The 13,747-nt window shown below is 37.1% G+C and overlaps 1 protein-coding gene across 7 annotated transcripts in view; it reads left to right on the top strand.

Moving 5' to 3' along the window:
* ANKRD13C (ankyrin repeat domain 13C) overlaps nt 1-13,747 on the top strand; it is a 91,498-nt gene that overhangs the window by 49,295 nt on the left and 28,456 nt on the right. For all 7 annotated transcript variants that reach the window (XR_012785998.1, XR_012786014.1, XM_075557293.1 and 4 more), the window contains 2 exons: nt 611-677; nt 9,241-9,385. Coding sequence is in view for 5 of the 7 variants with exons in the window: in XM_075557293.1 (XP_075413408.1) it covers nt 611-677; nt 9,241-9,385 (212 nt within the window). In the remaining 2 variants the exon portion in view is untranslated. The remainder of the gene's footprint in view (nt 1-610; nt 678-9,240; nt 9,386-13,747) is intronic.

Here is a 13,747-nt window from a genome sequence, read left to right as displayed (position 1 = left end):
AATCTGAAATTTTTACTTAAAATTGTTTAAAATACATGGTAGCTTATTATAATGTGCTATGTATATGTATTCATAGAATAGATAATTTTCTATAAAATACAGCAGATAATAAATGATAAACTTAGTATATAACTTGTGAAGTGGACATGAGTTATGTGCAGTGCCATTGGAATTTAAAAATCAACAGGTAAATACTATGATTAATTTTAAAAATTTAAAAATTGAGATACAGAAAACTTAAGTAAAACTAAGTCGCATACTTGGTATTTGAACTAGTATGACTATCTAGCTTCAAAAATTGTGCTCTTTTTCTTTTTTTTATGTTACGTATTTTATATTTAAAGTGTCAGATAAGACTCAAGCCTGTCTTACTTGGACTCTGTTATTGGATCTGTAATGATGGTGGGAGGGAAGGAGATATACTTACTATACAGAAATTACAATCATTTGAAGTTATATAAATTGCCTTATATATTATTTTTTAGTTGGAAAAACACTTAAAGGAGATTATTTTAATTCTGGCGATTCATTAAAATAACTTACATTACTGTTCTTATAATGTCTCAAACTTTAGTAGTTACTTTTTTACTTTTTCTTTTTAAAAATGCAGTGCCTTTACTTTCCCGAATTCTGCCTTCTGATGCATGTAAAATATACAAACAAGGTATCAATATCAGGTAAGATGAGTTGATACTTTTCTGAGTAAGAGAAAATTGCGACCGAGATGAAGCTGTTTACTATAATAATAGCTTATATTTTGATGAACAACTTTATAATTTAAAAATGCTCTTATATGTTAACATTATACATACTCTATTTGAGACATACTCTTCTTATTCAACTACAGGACATGTCTTAAAAAAAATCCCCTAATTTGCTGCTATGTAGTTCATTCCAGTTTCAGTGGAGCTTCTAGATGAATAACAGACAGATGTTCAAACAAGCAGTCCACCTCCGAGGTATAAGCCTCTGACAGCCTAATGCACAGCAGTAGTGGAACCCTGTTAGACACAGGCCAGAAGATGAACTCCTCTGGGTCCAAGGCACTCAAAATACAACTGCGAGAATTGCCTCCGCAAACTAGAGTTGACCATGATGATGCGGATGGAGTAAAACTTTTGGGACCTTCATTTTCTGATAACTGAAAATGAGAGGAAACAGGCGCAAATATTCATTAATAATTGAAACTTTTTACCAAACATGAATCTAGGTAACCGGAAGTTACAAAAAATGAAAAGGAATGCTTATAAAGCGGATACCCTTACTCCTTAGTGATGTGAAATCAGACAATCATGTGATGACAATTCAAGAGGAATGGCATCACAATTGTGAAAAAGAACATTTTAAGATGTGTTTTAAAGTACAGTGCTGTCTTTAATAGTATAATATATACAAGCCTACAAGGAAGTCTAGCTAATATGACTACAATTTAAATTTATACACCAACCACTAAAACTAGTGATTAGTATATTGAAGAATTCTACCAACTCTTTCAGTCTAAAACTGATCAAACAGGCAGTCAACATGCATTGATAATTATTGGTAATCAGAATGTGAAAGTTGGATAAAAAGGACAGAGAACAGTAGTTGAAAAGCAGCCCGAGTGACAGAAACAGACTTGGAAATCACATAAAATTTTGCAAGATCAATAACTTTATTGAAAATACCTTCTTCAACAATAGAATTGGTGTGTAGACACATGGACCTCACCAGAAGGAGCATCAAAGAATCAAATTGACTGTATCTGTGGGTCTAGACCTGGAACCCTGGTGGCATAGTGGTTATAATATAAGTCAGGTTGCTACTTGCAGGTCAGCAGTTGGTTCATTCATTCTGTGGAACAAAGACAAAGCTTTCTGGTGTTAAGAGTAACAGTCATGGGAACTCACAGGGGCAATTTTACCTTGATCTACCGGGTACTGTGAGATGGCATCAACTCGCTGGCAGTGACTTTGGTTTTATTGGGAACAATCTCAGCAGACCAAAGTAAGGTCAGGAGCTGACTGGTACAGACCATTAGCTGTCCATATCTAAGTTCAAGTTCAAGTTGAAGAAAATTTTAAAGTCAATCAGAGCCAAAATACAACTGTGGGGTTATCCCACTTGAATTTTAAGACTTATGAAGAACAGATTTGATACATTGAACATTAATTAATTACAGAAGACCTGATAAGCTGTGAGGTGACATCACAACATCATACATGAAGAAAGCAAAAGGTCATTACAAAGACAAAAAACACAGAGGAAAGTGGTTGTCAGACTCTGAAACTTGCTCTTGAAATTAGATTGACTAAAGTAAATGAAGACATGATGAAGTGAAAGAGCTGAATAGAACAATTCAAAGGGCAGCTTAAGAAGACAAAGTGTTGCAATGAAATGTGCAAAGACCTGGAAATGCAAGGCCAAAGAGGAAGAACGTGCTCAGCATATCTCAAGCTGAAAGTCCTGATGAAAAATAATCTAAGCCTGTAATTGAAATATTAAAGGATTCTATGGACTTAACATTGAATGTTAAAGGAAACACCAAAAGACGAAGGAATACAAAATCATTGTATGCCAAAGACCTGCTTAACATTTTAAAGGCATTCAGACCTAATACAAGGAACCAAGGATCGTAAAGGAAGACCAGGCTGCACTGAAGGCAGTAGTGGAAGGCAAGCTCCAGGGACTGATGGAACATCAGTAGCAGTGCTTCACCGCTGATGAAACACTGCAGGGCTCGCTCGTTAATTCCAAGTAATTTGAAGACCTGACAAACCACCTGGAAAACATCCATATGTGTGCCCATTCAACAGATCAACGACCCAACAGGGGGCAGAAATGATCAAACAGTATTAATAATACATGCAAAAATATCACTAAAGATAATTTAATAACGGTTACAGCAGTACCTCTGCAGGGAGCTGCCAGAAATTCAGTCCACATTTAGAAGAGGCCACGACAAAAGGTATCATGATGACGTCAGATGGATCTTGGCTGAAAGCAAGGAATATCAGAAACAAGTTTGCTTTGTCACATGACTGTGCAAAGGCATTTACTGGTGTTTATCATGGCTGACTGTGGATAGCACTGAGGAGAATGGGAATTCCCACACACTTCATGGTGCCATTTGTACATAGACCAAGAGGCACATTAATGAACAGAACAAAGGAGCACTTTATGGTTTAAAATAAGGAAAAGTGTGTATCAGGGTTGTATCTTTAACTGTGCTTATTCCATCTATGCTGTACAAATAATCTGAGAAGGTGTACTATATGAAGAAGAACTGCATTAGGATTGGAGGAAGGCTCATTAACTGTCTGCGATATGTAGATGACAAAACCTTGCTTGCAGAAAGTGAGGAGGATTTGAAGTATTTGCTAATGAAAATCAAGGACTGCAGCCTTCAGCTGTATTTCAATGCAGTGTGAAAGAAAACCCAAATCCTCACACCTGGACTAGTAGACAGCATCATGATAAGTCGAGAAAAGATCCAAGTAGTTAAGTACATCGGGGTAGTTAAATAATCTGTTGTTAATTTGAGACTTGAGTGAGGGGGTGGAGTTTAGGTTGTCAATCAGGTTGCAGCTTCATGACTTCATTTGGAGGCACTAAGGAGATACATAGCTCACTGGAGACAGGCCACTTGCTTAATCCCAGTTAGACATTACTGACAATGAGCCTGATGGAGCTATGCTGATGTAGCCAGAGCCTTTGGAGCTGGAGGAGCCACATGGAGATCCCTGCCAGCACTAAGATGCTTCCACTGCCACTGGATCTACAAGGCTTTCCACCCACTGGTTTGTGATCTTCCTGCACAGGACATCATTGCATATGTTGTGTGAGTCTGAAGACGAATTTATAGATTGACATCAGACATATGGGCTAATAATCAGACTTATGGACTTGGACTGGACTGGATGTTTTCTCAATTTTTAATTGCTCTTGTATATAATGCTCTGCATTGTACACCTATGAGTGCCTACAAATTTGTTTCTCTAGTCAACACAGGCTAAATCAGATTTCATTTTACTTGGATTCACAATCAGTGGTAATCGAAGCAGCAGCCAAGAAATCAAACAGTGATTTACATTCAACAAATCTGTACACGATCTCTTAATATTGTTGAAGAACAAAGTTGTCACTTTTAAGACTAAGGTGCGTCTAACCCAAGACATAATATTTTTAGAATTAGGGTGTTTGCAAAGAATTTTGAGAGTAACAAGGACTTCCAGAGGAGCAAACAAATCTGCCATGGTAGAAATAAGAGCGAGGATGCTCTTCTCAAGTACGTTGGACATATTCTCAGAAGAGATCTGTCTCTGGAAAAGACACATTGCTTGCTAAATGTATAAGGTCATTGAAAAAAAAGATTGTCAAAGAGTTGGATGGACACAGGGTCTGCAACCATGTGATAATGATGCGAGGAAGGCCCAGGACTGGACAGTGTTTTGTCTGGTTATGCAGAGAGTCTATGAGTTGGAAACACCTAACAACTTCACAATGTGAAATTTGTTTCTCAACATATCCTCTATCTAGATCTTTGTACTTCTGAAATTGGTGTGTTTTTTTTAAGCCTTGTGGTTGTCAATTTATACAATGTCAAACAGGCAGTTTTATTGTCATCCTTGAGCTCAAATTAAAAGAAGCTTGAAGGGGCAAGGTCACACTCTAGGTAGATAGGTTAAGTTTCCCAACACAATAGTCCTATATTATCCAGCATTATCATACTGGGAAAAAAAAATCTCTACCCAACTTTCCAGATCTCTTTCTAATCACAGTGGAGATTTCTATATCTTAGGGTTTCTTCATTTTAAGCCTCCATGATTATTCTCTGTCTTTGAGGAAATATTTCAAGATGAAGCCTTTGGAGTCTCCCAAAATAGTCACCATAGTTTTCTGACATGAGCTCTCTGCCTTGAATTTAACTGCCCTAGAACTGCTCAGAAGTGACTCTTTGATCTGGACTGTTTTTGATGGCACTCCAATGAGTGTAAGACAAGAGAACTTATCTGCAGCCACCCACTTACTACAGAGGCAGGTTGAAACACGTTTCGTTTAGAATAAACTCATGCATGTCCTAACCAGAACATAGTAACAATACTTTTTTGACTTATATTTTAGTATATTTACAAATGAAAACCCCCCAAAACTCTCTGTCATCAAGTAATGCTGGTGCATAGCGATTCCCTGTTGGATTTCCAAGACTGTAACTGTTTACGGGTGTAGAAAGCCCAGGAGCTGCTTGTTGCTCAAACTGCCGAGCATGCGGATCACAGCCCTGTGCATAATCCCTCCAGTGTTACAAATGTATATGTTAAACATATATAATGTGAATGACCCAGCCAATAGACATTTATATCAGTAAGTTTATAAACTAGATGAAGAAGTTTCAAAAAGCACCTGGAAAAATGGAATTGAAAGACAAATTTTCCATGAACCTTTTAAAGCCCTGGTGTATGTCATCTGCATCTTTAAAGTAAACATAGGTAGTGCAGTGGGTTAAGCAATGGGGGATGGGAATGCAAGGCTCAGACTCCACAGTTATGTAGGAGAAAAATGTGTGTCCACTCCTCTAAAGACATAATGTCAGAAGCCTTAAGATTCTGCTCTGTTCTGTTAGGTTGCTCTGAATTGGAATTTGGTGACACAGTCGATTTATTTTTTGTTTTTTATCTACTTATATCTCCTGAAATTTATTTTGAATTTATAATGGTCTGTAGAGAACCAGAACTAACTTAAAAGATTGTCTCATGTAAACTCTTCATTTAATAGACTTGAAAGCTTAAAGAGATGAAGTGAGTTTTTATAAGATTGTTGTGAAAATCAGTGGATGATTCCACTCATTTTACACCATGGTACAAGGCAGCAATAATAAAAGAAACTATATTTATAATGTAATATGTTGAAGTACAGTGAGGAGAGCACTTTTAGTTGGAAGCAAGTTCTAGGTTAATTATTCTCATTCAATACTAGTTGATTATGGTAGAGGTTTTGGGTTGTTTTGTTTTAAAACATAACCTCTTCAAGAATTTCTATTATGAAAAGTGCTATGGATATATAATGCATGCTTATAATAGAACATTTGGAAAATGTATAAAAATAGAGAAGACCTTTAAGTAGGAAAGTATTTTATGTGGATGCAAATGTAAGTCACCAGCCTAATTTTTAGGGATATATTATGATTTCATATAAAAACCATGATTATAGATATTTGTACCAGGGCTTCATTCTGGTTCATTAAGTCATAACCTCCTGCTTAGAATTTGCTTTTCCTACCCTAGATACACTGAACCAGAATTTACATTTTAATTAAATCCTGAAGTGATTATTAAAGTTGCCTATAGATGTATACATAACAATAACCTAGGTATCTTGTGAAAATATTGACTATGACTTGATATACTTGTGAGTAGCAAAGCAAATTCTCAGTAAACAGTGGAACTAACTGTATGAATTGGTTCAAAACCGTGGTGTGCTAAAGGTTGATAATTTTGGAGAATTAAGAAACAGTATTATCTTCTGGTTTTTTTTAAGTTTAATTTTGGTTCAAGTTCTTTCTTAGGTTTACGTTTACTCAACCGTAACAATGGATCATATTTACACATCATCTTTAAAATGAAATGATCTGATCCCCAAAGTCATAACTAATAAAACCCATAATAAAAAGAGGCGTTACAGTAAGAGCTGTGCGGCACATAATTATATAAGAAAATATAGGTTAAAGAGAAGCTACTATTATTTAGCAAGACACGAAGATCTGAGCCTTGTATCAGCTGAGAGTGAAGTTGGGAAATTATTGACATTTATTTTATGTCAGTCTCGTGACGATGTAGCATTAGAAATAGGAAATTTTTGTTGAGTGGTAGTGGCACAAACCTCTTCACCGTTAATATGAATAATTATGAGGTAATAGTAATAGCCACTGATTGAAATATTCTTTGTGGACTTTCAGAACTATTGAGATTGTCTTTTCTAGCTCAAGTGACAGCTTAATTTCCCTTCTCTGTGTTACTGTGATGGTTCTTGATTTTAATCTTAAAATGAATATTTTGCATTAAAATCTTTATATAATGAGACTTTTGTTTGTCTTGGCTAATTATATAGTAAAAGTTTTGGCTCCATTAGTTTATAGTCCCAAACTAATAAAGGTAATATCATCATAAATTGTATCTATTTTAAGGTATATGTAGCTTACTAGACCATTTAGTGTATAAGAGATACTACAAAAGAAGCTGTTACATGTTGGGCTGCTAAACACAAGTTCAGCAGTTTGAAACCACTAGCTGCTCTGCAGGAGAAAGATGAGGCTTTCTATTCTTGTGAACAGTCACAGTCTCAGAAACCCACAGGGGCAGTTCCACCCTGCCCTATAGTCACTGTGAGTCAGAATGGCCTTGATAGAAGTGTGGTATTCATTCATTCATGTAACTGGAAAGTTTCGATGGCTCCGTTCAGGTTACAAGTTTCAGAAGGTCAAATGTCACCATGTCAGTCTCTTTATAAGTCTTTGTCTCTCTATGCACTTTCTTCCTCACTATTGCCCCCTTACTGAGTACTACTGTCACCTATGGTGGGCAAGGAGGGAATGGAGGCAAAAAAAACAAAAGAAAAACAACTGTAATGGCTTATTTTGTTTTATATATGACACAAAAAGTTCTTTAGTAGCCGAAGTTTGGAGCTCAGATAAACCAACCAGACTCAGTGCTGTTGATTTGATTTCAATGCATAGCTACTCTACATGACAGAATGGAATTGCTCCATAGGGTTTCTGAGGTGGTAAATTTTTATGGAAGCAAACTGATTATTTTTCTCTCACAGAGCAGCTGTTGGGTTTGAATCACTGGCCTTCTGGTTAGCAGTCCAACACTTAACTCCCTGTGCAACCAGGGCTCTTTGGGGCTCAAATAGGCCACGTATTTACCAAATGACCAGCTCGTTTTTGATAATGTGCGAAGCCTACATCTTACAGAGATAGGAAATGAGGTCTCCCCGCCCCCACAAGTAGTATCATTTTCACTTAGCTCAGTGGAAGAACCATTGGCTCCAAGTATTATCCACAGACATGCTTCAGGAAGTGTCCCGGAAGCAAGGATTGTTTTTCATTCTGAAGAGACGTGTCTTTTATTTTAGAATAGAGCTCTTTACAAGAGGATAAAGCTATTTCCCTCTTTTCTCAGGGGTTCCTTGTAAATTTAGAGAGCATCTTCACTCTTAAAAGTTAGTGGTTTTGATGACAAATTGTATGTAATCTTAGCATGTGAGATACATACCTTTCCTTACATTTTTTGGGGGAAACCAAGAATGACTTGTTCACGATGAGAACTGGAAAGCTTACAAAGTAATGAGTTCTTGTCCTTGCGCCAAAGTCTTAAAGGAAGTTTCTGAACATGATCTACATTTGACTATTGTTGGGTCGAGCAATATTTACATTTAGGACTAGGTGTTTTGAGGAGCTGCTCAGCTAAGCTCTGGTGATTTCCTGTAGAGTGTGGAAGATTGAAGTGCTAAGGGGTCGTACAAACTTTTTCATTTCAGTCTTCTCTCAGATCACACCAAGTAGTAATTTGTGGACTGTTATTTGTGATCAGCTCCCTGGACTAGGTCATTCCAGGTTCACATTACCAAAAAGCACAATAAAAGTATGTGCGTCCATTGGTATTTGGCACAGAATGGTTCATAAGATCTCCAGACTGTGGCGATGTTGTCCGGAAAGATCATGGGTATAGAATTTGGAAAGTGGAATAGAATTCAGAGTTGGTGAAATGGTTTGTTAAATTGAACTAGTGTCAAGATTTGTTACTGAACATTTAGACTTATGGCCTGGATATCATGGCAGTACTGACCCTCAGAGGGTGGCCTGTCTAGTGCATGAACTCCTTTGACGGTTCACTGAGCTTTCAGCATATACTAAAAACTTACGTAGGCCGCTTCCATTTTCTGTGCTGTTTTGCTAAGGCAGCATTTACCTAGCAGCTGTCATAAAGAAAAATTACATACTTCAGTATGAAAAATTTAGTTTTTCTTTTTGGGCTAATGATTAAGTATATATCCAGAAGAGTAAAATACAGCTAAAAAGTAGAAGAGTTATTTAATGCTTTGTGTCTTTAAGATTATTTTACATTTCACTTTTATCTATCCATGGCTTTTATATGTGATGTATTAGCATGCTGGTTTTAATTTAGAGGGAACAGAATTTTAAAACTTATTAATGGAGTGTTTTCAAAACTTTGCTCGTTTCTCATCTACCATTTTTCACAGGCTTGACACAACTCTCATAGACTTTACTGACATGAAGTGCCAGCGAGGGGATTTAAGCTTCATTTTCAATGGGGATGCAGCGCCCTCTAAATCTTTTGTAGTATTAGACAATGAACAGAAAGTTTATCAGCGAATACACCATGAGGTGAGCATGCTCTCTTATTAATATTCCTGTAAACCAGTGGTTCTCAACCTTCCTCATGCCATGACCCTTAATACAGTTCCTCATGTTGTGGTGACCCCCAACCATAAAATCATTTGCGTTACTACTTCATAACTGTAATTTTACTACTGAATCGCAATGTAAAAATCTGATATTCAGGATGTATTTTCATTGTTGCAAATTGAACATAATTAAAGCATAGTGATTAATCACAAAACTAATATGTAATTATATTTTGTGAAATGTTTATTTCTAATTACAAGTAAATGAAATTTTGTCTTGAAGCATGGTGTAGAATGGGTAACAGTATTCACGCTGGGTATTCATATGTGGGCATATCTGCATGTGGGCGCACCCACCTGGAGGCAGAGAGAGGAGTGGTGTCTGAGTTCCCAAGACCATTGGAAAACATAGGTGATCCCTGTAAAAGGGTCGTTTGACCCCCAGGTTGAGAACCGCTACTCTAAAATGATTAAAAAATAATGTGTATTTGGCTGAGCTTTAGTACAGTAAAATGCATAAGGTCCATTGAGATGATTTATACCCCCAACCTTCATTTCCTAACCACTAGCTCTTTTGGTTTTTGATTTTAAAATTTCTACCGTCTGCTCCCCACTCTGACCAATCTGTTGAGAATGTTTGCTTAGAATGCGCTGACAGTCTCCTGGATGAACTCCCAATCGAGTTTAACTTGCCTTACTTCTCTTTTCCTGAGCCTGTGGCAGCCTTTGACCTTTCCTGATCATGCTGTCTTCTGTTACTATTGCCGACCATCTTCATTTCTGGATTATGAGCATTTATTTCCATTCTTTATGCCTGTAACCTCTTTTACTTTTTCTAACTCTTTCACTACCTCGCTTTCTACATGTCATTTCCCTTTTACATTTGCTTACTGCTGCATCTTTTCTCTGTTGATTTGTATCGCTTACCACCATTAAAACGTTATAAGCACCATTGTCTTTATTCTTTGTTCCCTGCATGCCCTTTCCTTGCATTAAAACAAAGAAAAAATGTTTCCTTTCAGCCCTACACATGCTTTTTTAAATAAGTCAGCGTTTTTTGTCATTCTTTCATTTTTTGTTTTCATCATTCATTTGTCCATATTATTGTCACATCTTGTTGCTTATTCCTCACTATTTCTTAGATATTTCTACTACCACGTTTGTTGCCAAAACCTTAGTTACTGTAAACCGACCAGAATATCTGCTGAGGCACCTAATTTTACCACAAAAACTGTATAAAAAATGTGCTGAAAATCTCAGGTTATATACGAGTATATATGCAACCTTGAATATGTCCTATTGTAAGAACTAGTATACTGATGCAGATCAGTGAAAATTTAGATGGAAAGATGAGAAGTAAAAAAGATATTCCTGTGGAAGAAACAGGATGAGTAAAGTCAGCGACATTGTAATGAGAATGCTGTTTTGGGGAAACACATCGGAGTGATGTGAAGGGTTCTCTTATTGAGTTGTAGGAATTAGCTTATGGAGGTCCTTAAAGCCAGGTAAGATAGCTTACTAGTCTTTGCAGTTGGCAACAGAGACCCAGATTCTTAAACACAAGATGTTGATTTTAATCAAGAGAAAGGTTAATTAGTCTTACATATATCTTTCCCTGTCCCTTTCGCCTTCCTTCCCCCCAGATAATAAGCTGCTAGACACTGTTGTGTGCCAGGAGTGGTGACTTCGGAGTATTAGCATATATCAGTTATTGTAGTTTAAGTGTTGTCAGAACATGAGAGTTATAAACTAAGTGTCTTTATAGCTCTTCTCACAGCTCAGTGCATAATTTCTTAAAACTAAATATTATTATCTCCCATTTATACATAAGAAAATGAGACTTAAGATGTTAAATAATATTTCCATGATCACACACCTGGTAAATCAGATTAATTGGAAAAGAAAGAAATGAGGGTAAAGGGAAATTATTTGAGAAGTTTTAAGAGTTGTCTAGTTGAAAGGTAATGAGGATCCAGACATTTTTATGACTACAGGATAAGTAATAGAAAGGTCCTGCTGATGGTTTGGATGTACTGAATTAACGATAATAAAACTTTGTAAGGGTCTGTTTAGTAGGTCTAGCTTGAAGAGCGGCATCATATTGGTGTCAGCAATACAGCGGAGATTTGGGAAAGGGAAGACGCTGTAAGATGTTAGTTGATGCTCATGTTGAACCCTTGGTAAAGATGATTGGATTTGTTTCAGCTTGGTCTTTATAAGCTGTATCTGTAGTATTTGCTATTATTGCTACCTCAGTTAAAATTTTTTTTTAATTTGACTGATTGCTTGCTTACCATCTCTATTTATTCTTTGCTTAAGTTTTCACTGCCTACTTGTTAAATATTAGTGTCTTTGATAAGTTTCTCATTTTTCAAAACTGCTACAATAATCCTTCCATTCTCCAGCTTCCTTATATATTGATGATTCACTACCCAGTATTTACATCTTACATCAGTTTTCAAAAAGGAGACTTAATTTCTATATTCCAGTAAATTCCGCTTGCTTTTTTTTTAAGTGGGAGGGTGAGTGAGACAGTGAGTGAGAGAGAGGGTGTGAGAGAGAGAGTGAGAGAGTGAGTGAGAGTGAGTGAGAGAGAGGGAGTGAGTGAGTTAGGGTGTTAGTGGGAGGGTGAGTGAGTTAGTGAGAGTGAGTAAGTTAGGGTGTTAGTGGGAGGTTGAGTAAGTGAGTGAGTGAGAGTGAGAGAGTTAGTGGGAGGGTGAGTGAGTGAGTGAGTGAGTTAGAGAGTTAGTGGGAGGGTGAGTGAGTGAGTGAGTGAGTGAGTTAGAGAGTTAGTGGGAGGGTGAGTGAGTTAGTGAGAGTGAGAGAGTGAGTGAGTTAGGGAGTGGTAGGGTGAGTGAGTTAGTGAGAGTGAGAGAGTGAGTGAGTTAGGGAGTGGTAGGGTGAGTGAGTTAGTGAGAGTGAGTGAGTGAGTTAGTGAGAGAGTGAAAGTGAGTGAATGAGAGAGTGAGTGAGTGAGTCAAATTCCGCTTGTTTAAAACATGAAAATTCATTGCCTGACTCACCTCCCCCGTGATATCCCCTTTTTTAGCTTGCTTGCTCTTTGTGAATGGTATTACTTCTCATTCAGCCAGAAAACCAGAAATTATTTTTAACATATCTTCCTATACTACATGTTTCAGATTAGAAATATGTCTGCTCATTTTGGTTTGTTTTTGAATAAAATTCACTGCCATTGAGTCTGTTCTGGGCTCATAGTGACCCTCTAGGATAGTGGTTCTCCACCTCCCTAACGCTGCAGCCCTTGAATACACTTCTCATGTGTGGTGACCCCCCAACCATAAAGTTTTTTTCGTTGCTACTTCATAACTGTAATTTTGCCTCTCTTATGAATCAGGCAACCACTGTGAAAGGGTCGTGACCCACAGGTTGAGAACTGCTACAGGACAAGGTAGAATTACCCTTGTGGGTTTTTGAGACCGAATTGTTACGGGAGTAGAATATGAGAATAGAAAACCTCAACGTTCTCCCACAGAGCAACTGGTGGTTTCAAATTGCTGACCTTGTAGTTAGCATCTCATTGCATATTGTACTTCGCCATCAGGCTCCTTAATGCCTTATAATTGCCATTTTAAATTTCCCATTGTTAACTCATCATCTCTTAATTGAATTATTGTATAAATCTCAAAAAATCTTCTTGGCTCCCTTCATGTTTGTTTCCAAATTATATATTGGCGTCAGATTAAACTTTAAGAACCAACTCATGTAGCATTGTTTACTTAAAGATGATTTAAAAGCTTAAAGGGTAAAGCCAAATTCTTTATCATGGCATGGTTCTTCTTGTGATCTGGCTCTTGCTTAACTTTTCCAGGTTTCTTCTTCCCTTCTATTTTAGATATCCTTACATTGAAATCTTGGCAATTGATCGAATGTGTCCATCTATTCAAGATTTAGACCCTTCATGTTTTCTTCATACTTCCTGGAATGTTCTTTTTGTACCTTTACACTTGTTGGCCACTTTTGTTTCTTTCTTGCCACATGAAAGTGACCACTGTGTTTTTATGTTCTCACAAAGTATGGTCCCAAAGAGCCACGAAGACCGTATTTGCTTTATTGTGTGGCTCCTCGGGCGGTGGGGTTCTTGAACTGTGTTACCTTCCCTGCCTAGTCTAGTACCAGCACTTCTTCACCAATGTGAGGTAATTTTTTGGGTAAAGGGACAGATATTAAGTATTTTAGATGTTTAGATACATTTGAAGACCCTGTGGTCTTTGCCAAAACTACTACATCCTGTTGTTAGCATAAAAGTAACCATAGAGAAAACTTTGAACAAACAAGCAGGACTAACTATATTCCAATAACGTTTATAAAACCAGGCAGTAGA

The sequence above is a fragment of the Tenrec ecaudatus genome, chromosome 1 (assembly GCF_050624435.1).
Source record: "Tenrec ecaudatus isolate mTenEca1 chromosome 1, mTenEca1.hap1, whole genome shotgun sequence".
Taxonomy (NCBI): Eukaryota; Metazoa; Chordata; class Mammalia; order Afrosoricida; family Tenrecidae; genus Tenrec; species Tenrec ecaudatus.
The sequence above is the reverse complement of the archived record's forward strand: the minus strand, read 5'-3'. Positions and strand labels throughout refer to the sequence as shown.